The 14016-nt window shown below is 57.0% G+C and overlaps 1 protein-coding gene across 1 annotated transcript; it reads left to right on the top strand.

The window, feature by feature from the left end:
- The first annotated feature begins 225 nt into the window (after positions 1-225).
- Positions 226-8094, top strand: SKOR1 (SKI family transcriptional corepressor 1). Its single transcript, XM_075896765.1, has 8 exons — positions 226-2370; positions 2884-2980; positions 3532-3639; positions 4564-4635; positions 6270-6344; positions 6598-6672; positions 7099-7164; positions 7422-8094. Exons 1-8 carry the CDS (start codon positions 292-294, stop codon positions 7517-7519), a joined length of 2670 nt encoding a protein of 889 aa, XP_075752880.1. The 5' UTR covers positions 226-291; the 3' UTR covers positions 7520-8094.
- The last annotated feature ends 5922 nt before the right edge of the window (positions 8095-14016 follow it).

Genomic DNA, 14016 nt, shown 5'->3' with positions numbered 1-14016 from the left:
CTCCACGGGTGCCCTTTTGGGGCTCGGAAATACTCGATCTCGCTTCCTCTCCGGCGCCCCCCGTCCGGCTCTCAGCCTGGTTCCCTCCTAGTAACATTTTGGTCTTGAGTCTCCGGTGGGCGCGGGGATGGAGCCGCGGACAGACCCTAGCTTAGGTGGGAGGAGGGGGAAACGTGGTTTGAACTCCCAGGGAAAAAAAACCTGCCGAGCCGTAGCCTGGAAAAGCGGCTGCTCGCACCACGCCGGGGAGGTTTCTGCCCGGGCCATGCCCCTGCCGCGGTGGAGAGGCGGATGCTGCGCTCTCTCCATCGCGCTCAGGCTGGGTATGACCAGGTAGCGGGGACCCGCTGCCTGCCACGCAAAGGCCGAGCGCTTCCCGGGCCCCCTTCTCGGCTGGCCGGTCCCCCCAGGAGCGCGGCTAATCGCGGCCTTCTCTGCCTCTTGTTTTGCAGGGCTTTTTTGGGGGGGATGGAGGCGATCGCCAGTCAGCTGGGTACTGGGAGAGAAGGAAGCTCCTCCCCGAACTCCAAGCAAGAGCTGCAGCCCTACGCGGGCGCCAGCCCCCTCAAACCCAACCAAGTGGGGGAGACCTCGCTGTACGGGGTGCCCATCGTGTCGCTGGTGATCGACGGCCAGGAGCGGCTGTGCCTGGCGCAGATCTCCAACACCCTGCTGAAGAACTACAGCTACAATGAGATCCACAACCGGCGGGTGGCGCTGGGCATCACCTGCGTGCAGTGCACCCCGGTGCAGCTGGAGATCCTGCGGCGGGCCGGGGCCATGCCCATCTCTTCCCGGCGCTGCGGCATGATCACCAAGCGGGAGGCGGAGCGGCTCTGCAAGTCCTTCCTGGGCGAGCACAAGCCGCCCAAGCTGCCGGAGAACTTCGCCTTCGACGTGGTGCACGAGTGCGCCTGGGGCTCGCGGGGCAGCTTCATCCCCGCCCGCTACAACAGCTCGCGGGCCAAGTGCATCAAGTGCGGCTACTGCAGCATGTACTTCTCGCCCAACAAGTTCATCTTCCACTCGCACCGCACGCCGGAGGCCAAGTACACGCAGCCCGACGCCGCCAACTTCAACTCCTGGCGCCGGCACCTCAAGCTCAGCGACAAGACGGCCACGGACGAGCTGAGCCACGCCTGGGAGGATGTCAAGGCCATGTTCAACGGCGGCACCCGCAAGCGGACCTTCTCCCTGCACGGGTCGGCCGCCAGCGGCGCCTCGTCGGCCGCCAAGGCCGCCCTGCACCCGCCGCCGCCCCCCGGCGGAGCCGAGCTGGCCCCGGCGCACAAGAGCCTGCGCTGCGGCGGGGAGGAGGCGCCCGGGGAGCGCGGCGCGCTGAGCCTGGCCGCGGCGCACGGCGGAGCGGCGGGGGCGCACGGTCCGGCCGGCGCGGTGCGCAGCTACCCGGTCATCCCGGTGCCCAGCAAAGGCTTCGGGATGCTGCAGAAGCTGCCGCCGCCGCTCTTCCCGCACCCCTACGGCTTCCCGGCCGCCGCCTTCGGCCTCTGCCCCAAGAAGCAGGAGGACTCGCTGGGCGGCGCCGGCGGCGGCGAGCCGGGCAAGGGGGGCGCCCTGCCGCCGGGCATGTTCTGGGGCCACCCGCACCCCCACCCGCACCAGCCCCAGCAGCCGCCGCACCAGGCGGGCGCCGGCAAGGACAGCGGCGTCTACCCGCCTTTCCCCATGTTCTGGCCGGCGGCCGGCAGCCTCCCGGTGCCGCCCTACCCGGCCCAGAGCCAGGCCAAAGCCGCCGCCACCGCCGTGGTAGTGGCGGCCGCCGCTGCTGCGGCCGCGGCCGCCGCCGACCCGCCGGGCCTGGGCGGCCGCCCCGGCGAACTGGAGGGCTCGGAGCCGTCGGGCAGCGGGCGCAGCAGCGCCACCCCGCAGGAGGGCTCCGGGGCGGAGGGCGAGCGCTGCTCCAGCGCCCTCTCCAGGGCGGCCGCCGAGGAGGAGCGCTCGGGGGACGAGGCGCTGCTGCCCCCGCTGCCCCTGCCCAGGAAGGGCAGCTACCTCTCCGCCTTCCGGCCCGTGGTGAAGGACGCGGAGAGCATCGCCAAGCTCTACGGCACCCGGGAGGCCTACGGCGGGGCGGGCCGGGGCGCGGGCGGCTACCTCTCCCCGGACTTCCTCAGCGAGGGCAGCTCCAGCTACCGCTCCCTCTCGCCCGGCGCAGACACCGCCGACGAGCCCGAAGTGGACGTGGAGTCCAACCGCTTCCCCGAGGACGAGGAGGAGGAGGCGGCCGCCGAGGGGGCCGCGGAGCCGCCGTCGGCGGAGGAGAAAGCCGGGGCCAAGGGGCCGGAGGAAGGGACCCAGCCGCGGCCGGAGGGGAGCCCGCAGAGGAGCGGCAGCCGAGGCGGCTACGAGGTGGGGGGCTGCGGCAGCGCCGGGGGAGCTCCCCCGAGCCGGGGTCCGGGATCTCCCGGGGAGCGGCCAGGCCTGTCCAGACAAGGCACCGGCGGGGGGCGAGGGGGTGCCGGCCTGGGAAGGAAATGCAGCGCGCCACGGCCGCTGCTGGGCTAGCCAGGGCCCGCTAGCGCCCGTCGGAGCCCGTGTGAGCGCCAGGGCAGGGCTTTGATTCGGAGCCCGCTCCGCTTCTAGGATTCTGAACCCCCCGACCCATTAACCTGACGACAAGGTTTCCTGTTGGGGGAGGGAGCCGGCTTTGAAACGCCCGTGCGCGCCGCGGCTGGATGGGGATTGGGTGTCCCTTACTCCGGAGCGCTCGCTGCGTAAAGCTCTGCGGGGTCCCTGTGTGGCCACTGGCCGCAGCCGGAGCGAAACCAGCCCGTGTCCCCGACTGAACCGAAGCGGCTCGGGGCTGGCGGCGGGACCCCTCCCGGGCTAATTGCATGTAATGTGTCCTTTTGTTTCTCGAAGGCCTACGCCCCGGAACGAGAGGAGCCGCTGCCGGCTCTGAAGAACCCCGCTTGCCTGGCGCCGCTGCCCGCTTACCTTTGCAACCCCGAGGCCAATGGTAACTCGAGCTCTGCGCTAGCAAATGGCAAAGAGGGAGGGGGAGAGAAAAGAGAATCCCCCCCCGTGGGAATATTTCTTATCCCAAACCCACCAAGGGACACGAATCTCGGGCAGGACCTTGTAACAAACTTAGCGGGTCTAAGGGAAGGTCCTTTCATGCCCGTAATCCGAATCTGACGGCTTTTGGGGTTGATTGGATCGGATTGATTTCGGTGCAGACGCTTGCTTCAGTGTCCTGGGGGGCACAGTATTTCCCCCTCTCCCTTTCTCTGCGGTGAGTTCTCCCTGGCAAACGGCGTGGCAGTGACAACCCCAAAGCAGCTGTTGGCTTGCCCGTTTTATTTTTGCACTCGAGAGAGTTTAGAGTCTGATTTTCAGCCTCTCCTCTGGTCTCTGCCGTAGGCTGGCGGGTGAACCGACTTTCCACTCGCAAGGCGATTAGGATTAGAAGGCTTTCATAAGGACTTTGTCCTTAATTATGTAATTAAGGATATATTAGGATCATACTTTCGTTGCTTACGGCTGAAAATCGGTTTATTGCCTTTTAAGAGCAAGATAAAGACGACAATCACTCGACAGCGGAGGATTTAGAGCCCGGCAAATCCTATCAGGACCAAAGGAATGTCTCGCATGCAAGCCCTGCAAATACCGACAGAGGTAAGCAGCAGGCACCGCCTCGGCCTTCTGCGCCAAAGGAGGCGTTTGGGTTTTGGAACCCGGTCTCCGAACGTTCACACGGGAATCGGAGTGCGTGTAAAGGGGCCAGTCCATCTCTCCTGCCCTCCTTATCTTCCGCCTAAATAATAGATATTTTGACAGCACTTATTCTTCTCCCCGGAAAGGAGCGCACTTAAATCACCCGTAAAAAGCTGTCCCCTACAGCTTTAGGCAAATAAATATTTAAGTAACTTGGTGAGCTACAAGTCACTTGGCTTGGGTCGCTATAATCTTGATTTGCTTTCCTTCCCCCTCCGGGTTCGGTCATTTACACACACGGATCCGATTTTTAGCCCCCTGGTTTCGTGATTTACTCCCCCACTTGCACGGAGTGATCGGTAGCTGGTAAGATAAGGTGTCGGGTTGGTCGATTTCAGCCAAACCAACAGGGCGTCCGGTGGCACTTATAGGACTTATATGGGGGGGATGTTCGTTCGTTCCTCTTGCAAGTGCCACCGGAATCGTTGTGGTTGTTGCTGAGACAGAGTAACACGGAGTGCGGTGGGCACTTAAAAGACTAACAAACTATGATCCTGCTGCCTGTGTGAGTCTTTCAAGTGCCACCAGCTTCCTGGCGTTTAAGGTCAGGGCGCTGCTCCAAGGAATTTATAGCCTCCCTTGCAACTGGATTTCATGCAGAAGGGGGGTAGGTCAGCTCCTCTCCCAGCTGGAGAAAGGTGTGTGGCTGGTGCCTTTCACACGCGATCAGTCCACACCCTGGCCGGTGCTGGGGAGCGCTGTTTGTGACCACAGTCCGGTGCTTGCAGGCCTGCCCTGGTGCGCGCCTGAACTCCAAACGAGCGGCGGCTTCTCTCCCCCCCGCCCCCAGGACCGATCTAACCCTAGACATCTTCCGCCCCGCAGGCGAGGAGGCGCTCAGCATGGACTTTATGGGGACCCCACTGGTTGAAAAAGACATAGAAAATCTGGCAAGAGGTGAGGCTCCTGCGATCTGCGCTCCCTCTAGCCGAGGGGGTTTCCATTCGCTTCTCAGCTGCGTCGGATCCTGCCCCAAGCTGCTCTCTCGACTCCCGGAATCTCAGGCCCCGACGGGGTGGGGGGGACAGGAAGCGACGGGGCTTTACCGAAAGTTTCAGTAAAATGGCCCCTGCCCTCTAATGAAAGGACGGGGGAGGGGTAAATAAACCGATTTTTAAAAACTGCCAACGAGGGCGGAATGGAAGCAGCAGGGGTTGGGAAGCAGAGAGCACGGCCTCACGAGCGTACCGGTGCGGTACCGGAATGCCCCGTCGCAAGAAGTGTGTGAAACTCCTTCTACGGGGAAACGCCAAAAAAAGGGGGGAGCGGTGCACATGAGGCGTTACACGCCACTTCCCCACCCTTTGGGCTTTGCCCTAGTGGAAGAGGCTGACGGGGAGCGAGATCTCCCCTGGGGTAACTGGGACACGCTCCGCTGCTCTGCATCCCATCACTTATCGCGTGTAGACGTAGCGGCCGTGGGGCTGAAGCGCACAGCGTTTCCCAGGGGAAGCCGCTACAGCGAGGAGTCCCGCGGCACCTCCCAGATCCGCACGTTTCTCAGAGGCATCAGCAGTCCGGGAAAGCTGCTGCCGTAATAAATGGGTTGCGCTCAGCGCAAATCGGGCGCTGCGGAAACAGCCGGGGGCGAGACGAGCGCGCAGGGAGAGAGACCTGGAGGCCAATAAAGCGGCATCGACTCTCAGCTCGCTGCTCCTTCGGGCTGGCTGGCGATGTAGCTGCCAGAGAACCCCTGGAAGGTCGTCTCCCCCGCAGCCCTCACGAACCCGGCCGGGTTCCTAGCGTCCCGGGAAAGGGACCAGGGTGATCACTCGCCTCCACCTTCTCGTCTCCCTTTCCATGAGGGCGGGGGGTGGGGGGCTGCGTGTGTCATTTGCATGGTCTCTTAATGTGCAGGGATTTGAAGAGCCCCCCAGTCCAGCCGGAGGAGCGGAGCTCTTCCAAAGGGGGTGGGGTGGGGGGTCAGAAATTCCGAGGAACGATTCATGACCCAGATTGGGCTCCTCAAACCAGCCTCGCTTCTCTTACCCAGCGTCCAAGTGCCGTTGTCAGCCCGCCCGTGCTCAATGCTCGCGTGCGCCCTTGGAAGGAGCGCAGCCCCCCCCCCCAAACGAATCACGTCTACACAGCACCTTAAATTCGAAATAAGACACGCAAATTGCAAATTTCAAAAGAGGCCATTTTGAAATGTGGTGCGTCTACACCGTGCCCCGACGGGCTATTTCCAGCCATGCCATAACGAGGGCTCCCGGGATGGCAAAAGAGCGCACCGTTTATTTTGAGAACGAATTTGAAATAAGAGGCGGCTTGTGTAGACGGGGTAGCTGTAGCCCTGCCGTGTAGACGTGTGAGGACGGCCCTGTCGATTTCAGGGGCCTCCCTTTCTGGTTGTATTGAGGCGGTAGGTGTTTGGGTCACTCCTCCCCTTGGCCAGGAGCGATTAACTGCTGTGCTGAATGGAGCGGAGTGCGAATAGAACCGTGATCCTTCCCATATGGAAAGTGTGTGTGTGTGTGGGGGGGGGGGGCTGTGTGCCCCCCCCACTCATGTGTGGCTCTCTTTTTAAACAGACGAGTTGCAAAAGCTGCTGCTGGAGCAAATGGAGCTCAGGAAGAAGTTAGAACGGGAATTCCAAAGTCTGAAAGGTACCCGCGCCCCATCCCCTAGGAGTCTCCTCTCCCGCCTGCATGGTCCCGGGTCCATGACTCCAGCTCTAGTAATACTTTAAAATACCCTTGAACTGTCCCACGGGGGGGCTTCTAGCTTCGCACCGTTTTGAGCAGCCCCCGCCCTCCCCGGTGGGACCTGCCTCCCAGCCGCAGGGATCAATGCATGCTGGGGCGGCGGGGGAGAAGTCTGCTTAGCCTCTCTCCCCGACTTTTCCTGCTCTCCGCGCAGATAATTTTCAGGATCAGATGAAGCGGGAGCTGGCGTACCGGGAAGAAATGGTCCAGCAGCTACAGATCGTCCGAGGTAAGCTCTCTGCTCAGGCGAGGGATACCCGCGCGCAGCTTGCGCGCAGGCATTTGCGCGCCAATGGGAGGTCACGTAACAATTATTTTTTTGATTGACTCTCCTTGTGTGTACTCTGATTAGCCTGGGAGCCATTCTTCCCTCCGAGTGATTGGACGACTTAGCGCATTAGCCATTTGCGCGGCTTCGAAATTAAAAATCGAGGCGTAAAATTACCTGGGCATGTCACTACCGACATTTGCGTTAATTTGGACGGTGCCCCGCTGCCGTGAAGCGCAGTTTCCTAGGCGTTGCAGTCAGAAGCCAGCGCGTTGGTTTGGGGGCGGTGTGAAACCCAAACTCCCAGGAATGGTTTTATCTGGGGCGGCGATTTCTACCCCGCGAGGGGCGGGGTCCCAGCTCTGATCCAGTTTCCCTCCCCCCCAGATACCTTGTGTAACGAGCTGGACCAGGAGAGGAAAGCCCGCTACGCGATCCAGCAGAAGTTGAAAGGTATCTCGCCTAAAGCAAGGCGGGGGGGACGCGATCGCTTGGCAAAGCCGTGTTAGGCGCTGAAGGGTTTGCAACGAAATGGCTAAAAGGGGGGCCCATTTAACCCGGTGCGCGGAGGGGCAGGGGGTGGGTCTAAAAGGAAACGCGATCCAGGCGATTTACAAGAGGCTCGAAATTGTGTCGCGGGCGGGGGAGCCGAGCCCGGTGTGAACGCGGGCGCCCGGAGTAACGAATTCGAATTATCTGTTGCTTCGCAGAGGCCCACGACGCGCTCCACCACTTCTCCTGCAAAATGCTCACTCCTCGCCACTGCACGGGAAACTGCTCCTTCAAGCCGCCCTTGCTGCCCCAATGAGCCAACCCCCCGCCCCCATCCAGCCCCAAAGCCATGCGACTTCGGTGTGTAAATAGCCACGAGCCATTGGTAAGGAGCCCCGTGTAAATACCGGACTGCGGAGCTCTGGGGCGCAGCGTTTCTAGCAGTGTAAATACAGCCGCCTGCGCATCAGGGCAAGCCGGCCGCGAAAGTTTCAATGGACCGAAAGCGAATTCAAACCAAACACCCAAACAGACACGGCCCGCTGTGAATCCGGATCGAGGCACTGTGCGAACAGCCTTCTCCTTGCTCCGTGTCTGCCCCCATCCATGCCCCCTTGTCTGTCCACTTCTTGACCCCCCCCGTGTCTAGACTGGAAAAAAGTGGCTATGTGCAATGGATATAAATGTACTGTGATTTCTCTTGCTCCAGTATTTGTTGCATTTTTATTTATTGATGCTGTATATTTATTTCCCTTTGTCGATGATGGATGTGACAGCACTTTATAGGGCGGTTGGCGACTCACGGTAACACCCAAGGAAAGGAGAAATTCAAACCAACGCCTCCCCCTTTCTGGGGGGGGGAACCTCTGTAAGCGACTTTTGTTCTTTAATAAAAACCAACCTTTAAGCACCGCGTGGTGGGGGCTACGTTCTTGGGAGGACGAGGTAGGAGCTGACCGGGCTCGGTTCGATGCCATTCGACTGAATCGAATTGGAAAGGGATTGACTCCGGATTGGCCCTGGCCGGGGGCTAAGCAGGAGCAGCGCCCGCTACTGGCTAGAAGGGGGAACTGGCCGAGCCGAGATGCCCGGGGCAATGCCTGGAGCCGGTGTTTACATTTCGCTTCCCAGCAGCAGTCGTGTTTGGGCCCTGCCTCTCACGGGGCCCGATCCTGCGCGCTTCTCCGCCAGCGGGACCCCCCCCCCCAGACAGTCCCTCAGCCGGCCCCGCCCGGGCGCCTGCAGCCAGCGGAGCCCTCGGCCTGCGTGGCCCCGGCCTGCAGCGGAGGGACGAGCTGGAGCCAGGCGCGAGTTCCTCGCCGCCGCCGCTCGCCCCACCCCAGAGCCAGCTGCAAAGCCGAGGCTGGAGGCGCTGCCCAGGCCGGGTTTCCTCTCGCCGCGGCTGCTGCCAGGAGCCGGCCCAAGGCCCTGCCTGCGGCCCGCGCCCAGCGTCTGAGCAAGGTACAGACCCCGCGGGGGCCGGCTCGGAGCGCCCCCGGGGTGGGGGCCCGCGGTGGGGCTCCCGGCGTCCTGGCCCGCTCGCCTGGCACCCCCTGGTGCCCAGGCCCGGACCACGCCACGTGCTTTGCCACCTGCTCCCCCCCCCCCAGCAGTGGCGAGCCCGGGGGGGGCCTGGCCTGGGGGCCCTGGCCTGTCGCTCTGCTGCGGGGCGGGGGAGGGGGACGTGTCTTTGCAAAGTTTCCTTCGCTGTGGAGCCGGGCAGGGGCCCTGGAACAGTTGGGGGGCGGGGGGCTCAAAGCCATTGACCCCCGCTCTACACCCCGGAACTCACTTCAAGCCGGGGGTGCAGCGGGCCCCCTTCCAGTGCCGGGGAAGCTTAGTCAGGCTATGGGGGGGGCTGAGCTGCTGCACCCCCGTCACCCCATGGGAGCAGCGGCAGCAGAAGGGGAGAAGGGCAGGCTGCAGAAGGGAGAGCCCCCGGGGGGGGGAGGGAACAGCCTGGCCTGCCTGGTGGGGGGGGCTGTCAGGATTCGGGGGCTCCCCTGGCCTGATCTCTGGGGGCGGCCACTGGCTACCCTTGGCTGGGGAGAAGGACTCAGCATCCACGCAAGGGGGGGGAGCTGAGTTGTAGGCCAAACAACGAGGTCCCCCCTCCACTCCGTGGCCGGGCTCCTCGGGATCTCAGTGGCCTCCCCGCAGACTTTCAGCAGCTGGTCAAAACTTAGGGAACTTAGTGCTACTGACAGTGAGTCCCCCGTGCCCTGAACTGCGGGCCTGCCGGTATCGCCTTTGTAGAGACTATTTCCTACCAGGAACAAGACTTTTTAAAAAGTGCCTCCCCCAAAGGGCCGGATCTGCCCCGGGCCCTGCCCCTGCTCCTGCTCTATAGGGCAGAAACAGGAGTTTCATTTATTCAGCCACACCGTTGTGCAGAGCGGTGGGTCTTGCCTTGGTCAACGCTGAGTAGTTCTTGCCTGGGTAGTTTCACTTTAGGCAAGTGTTGTTCGCCTGCCAGTCCCACCAGTCCCTCCATCAGCACCACGTCACCATCCGAGAGGCCTGGCCCTGAAAGAGCAAGCCCCTGACTTCTGTGGCAAACCCTGTTTTCAGAAATAAGGAGCAGGCCTTTGGCACCATAGCGACTTAACCAATATATGAGCTCATGAGCTTTCGTGGATAAAACCACCTGGGGAAGCGGGGTTTACCCTGAAACCTCATGATCCAATATATTTACGAGCCGGCTCCATGTGTGTAGACTGTCGCTTGAACTTCAAAAACAACAAGAAGTCCTGTGGCACCTTAGGGACGGACCAGAAATATAGTATAGCATCATGAGCGTTCGTGGGCACAGCCCTCTTTGTCAGATGAGATGAGTTGGTTTAAAAGTTACGGACTAACCCGGCTACCCCTCTGGGACAGTTTGAAGACACGTCATTCTTTTTAAAAATGACATTAAGAGCAGAATTATGGGTATGCGCACAATTATTGATAATGATACAATTTATTGCTGATTGTGGGGCGCTGGTATCTATTTTAATTAGTTTCTCCGATGCTAATTAAATTAAATGAAATATTAATAGGGGAAAGAGGGTGTTATTAACAACAGCAGTGCAGCCTTCTGGCATTGGTAAATTTATTTCTTATCCTAAGGCTGCCCCCTAGTGCATTTGAATAGTAACTGCGGGTAGTTCTAGGTCTGTCACCACTTTAACCAGAAAGGACACTCTCTAAATGACTTAGCCACCTGCATTCTGCTACAAAGACCTTTTACATCTGCACTTGAAAGGGAATCCTCTGAACTGTCATTCATGTTAAAATTCGACACTTACCAACAAGGACTTAACAAGTCTTTGAACTTTCTCACCCATTATCAAGACAGTTTCCCCAATTATCACCTGTAATACCATTAACTCACAAACATCCCACTCTCCCTACCTTTAATATCAGCAATTCACAGACACTTACCTTCCTTCCTCCCCCTTCCCACCCCCCCGCATCCTCCTTCTGTTCTGCAATGTGATTTGTCCTTTTCATAATTGTTCATTTTTTTAAATTGTATCCTTTGGTATATATGGTTGTGACTACTTTCTTCCACTATTTGATCTGAGGAAGTGGGTCTGGCCCACGAAAGCTCATCATCTAATAAACCATCTTGTTAGTCTTTAAAGTGCTACATTGTCCTGCATTTTGCTTCAACCACATTCCAAGGCATTCAAAGTTGCCAGGAAAACCAGTTGCATGTGAGATTTTTTTAGGCCATTTTTATTATATACAAGAGCACTTATGCTTACCCCTTCTTTGTGAGAAGGGCTTGATTGCATGAGAAACAGAATCGTTTCAACACTGAACCTTACAATATTGCAATCTTCTTAGTGGAACTCCCCTCTCCCCCCCCCAAAAAAAAAACCCCAGCAACAACCTGGCACACCACAGTGCTGTGAATGTTTCTTCTGGAGAATAGGAGACTATGTAGGGCTTGTTTAATGAGTTGTTCCTGGCCCTACAGCATTTCCAAAGATCAGTTTCATTTGAACGGAACAAATGACCAAATTTGCCTTCAGTGACTATTTGCATTTCGCATTAAGGGTACATCTACACTGCATGGCTATTTTGGGATACTGGAGGTATCCCGAAATATCTACCCAGCATCTACACAAGCATCACAGTATTTTGAAATATTTTTTGAAATAATGGGTGTGCTGTTTTTTCGCCATCCTGGTAAACCTCGTTGCATGAGGATTAGGGATGGCTCGAAATAGTGTGTTATTTTGAAATTTGGCACTGTGTAGATGTGCCAAATTTCAAAATAAGCTCTTTTGAAATAGTTTCGAAGCAAGATTCACAATTTGTGTAGCGCAAATTGCGTCTCTTATTTTGAGTTTCAGGTGCTATGGAGATGCACCCTCGGTTTCATTAAAAGTCAACAAATATTTAAATCCCATCCGTCAAGTATGTCTCATTACAGGTGTGATGACATCAGAGCACATAACGGAGGCACATTGCAACCCAAAGGGCACCATTCCGTTAAAATGTCTTAGTTTTGACCTTTGGGGCCATCCATATCCCCACGGCACCACAATGAAATGGTGGTTTTAAACACACTGGTGTGGCTCATGGGCTTCATTTCCGCCAACATATAATCCTCCAGCTCGTTGTCTTTTTTTACATAGGACCCAGGTGCTCATCCCCCTCCCCCGCATCATCATGGATTCATACTCCTTGGCAGACAGAACTGGCAGCTAATTTTTGGCAGCTTTGGAGTTGCCTCTGAATCACCATGTGGCTGAGCAGCTGATGGCCGAGTGGACTTCTCCTCCAGCCTCCATAGGACTATTTCCCTTTACTCCTCCTTCAAGTAGAGGTAACAATTAACTGGAAGAAAACCTTGCCCTGCAGGGCTGCAATCCCAAGTTAAGTGTCTAAGGGTACATCTACACCTTAACATTATTTTGAAATAAGTGGCGCTATTCCGTAATAACTTAGTCCGCGTCTACACAGCAGGTCGTTATTTCGAAATAGCGTCAAAATACTGTCAAGCTGGAGGACTTCTTACTCCGACTCCTGTAACCCTCATTGTACGAGGAGTGAGGGAAGTCGGAGGAAGAGGGCTCTATTTCGAAATAAGTGCTGTGTAGACGCTCCCTATTGCGAAATAAGCAATTGACGTAGCTCAATTTGCATAGCTTATTTTGAGTTAAGCCCTGCAGTAGACGCACCCTAAAGAAATACCTAATAGTGACCTCTAGCCTTGTGCTTTCTCATGGGCTTCTGAACAGCCAGGTAAAAACCAATGTTCCTTGCTGTACAGCAGGGGTGTCCAAACTTTTTTCAAAGAGGGCCAGATTTGATGAAGTGAACATGCGTGAGGGCCGACCATTTTGCCTGACATTCTTTGAACCATTAAAATTAAATGCAAGTTAACTATTTTATGCAAAGTTTATTGCAAACGGCATACTTTTCATTTCGTCACATGGATGACAAATCTAAACAGGTGTTAAATCACTCTGCCTTTCGTATCTGAAGGCCAGATTGAAAAAAAAATCCAGGAAGCTGAAATATATGTCAGGAACATTGTAAAGTACATTACATATTATTGGTAATAAAGGTTGTCTGTCAACTTCTAAGTTAAAAAAATATGAACAGGAACATAACACCAAGTATACATGTTGTGTCCAAATATATTTATAACTGATTTAGACCAACTGACATTAACTGAGATTTTACAATGTATTCATCTCAATACATATGGATTCGTTGGGGGCCATAAAAGATAGATATTGCCAAATTACCTGTGGGGCCGTATTAAACCAGAACACGGGCCGCAATTGGCCCGCGGGCTGGACTTTGGACATGCCTGCTGTACAGGGAAGAGGAAGGAAGATGCAGTTGCTGTTTCAAAATGACAGCAAGAGAAGGAGCAGTATATTGCAGGGAACTGCTTTGTCAGGACTAAATTTCCCGTGGCCTTGTCCCCTGTGTATTCATTTACCTCCCTGCAAACACTTGACCTTACCTGGTCACTGTTGACAGTTTATTCAGCTCTGGTGAGGCCACATCTGGAGTATTTCATCCAGTTCTGGGCCCCCTGCTACAAAAAGGATGTGGACGCATTGGAGAGGGTCCAGCAGCGGGCAACTAAAATGATTAGGGGGCTGGAGCATATGACCAATGAGGAGAGGCTGAGGGACTTGGGTCTGTTTAGTCTGCAAAAGCAAAGAGTGAGGGGGGATTTGATAGGAGCCTTCAACTTCCTGAAGGGAGGTTCCAAAGAGGATGGAGAGAGGCTGTTCTCAGTGGTGACAGATGGCAGAACAAGGAGCAATGGTCTCAAGTTGTGGTGGGAGAGGTCCAGGTTGGATATTAGGAAAAACTATTTCACTAGGAGGGTGGTGAAGCACTGGAATGGGTTCCCTAGGGAAGTGGTGGAGTCTCCATCCCTAGAGGTGTTTAAGTCTCGGCTTGACAAAGCCCTGGCTGGGTTGATTTAGTTGGGATTGGTCCTGCCTAGAGCAGGGGGCTGGACTTGATGATCTTCTGAGGTCTCTTCCAGCTCTATGGTTCTATGGCATTTCTTGGTAGGCAGGGACAGATGACAGTTTTGTGGGGTCCCGGGCAGCGTAATTCCGCGGGGCCCCCCCCTTGCCACGGCGTATGCGCGGGGCTTTTTGAAGCGCGGGGCCCGGGGCGGCCGCCCCGTTGGCCCTGCCCTATATCCGCCCCTGTTGGTAGGAGATGCCTTAAGGTGAGGACAACAGCGATCTGGCTGTAAGTGTGTGAAGGGATTCCCCGCCCTTGTAAGAAGGGGGACAGATACACATTGGTCTGGGAGTAAAATGTGTAACGCCGACAGGT

This window comes from Pelodiscus sinensis, chromosome 14 (assembly GCF_049634645.1).
Source record: "Pelodiscus sinensis isolate JC-2024 chromosome 14, ASM4963464v1, whole genome shotgun sequence".
Classification (NCBI taxonomy): domain Eukaryota; kingdom Metazoa; phylum Chordata; order Testudines; family Trionychidae; genus Pelodiscus; species Pelodiscus sinensis.
Note: the sequence above shows the minus strand (reverse complement) of the source record. Positions and strands in the feature narration are given on the sequence as shown.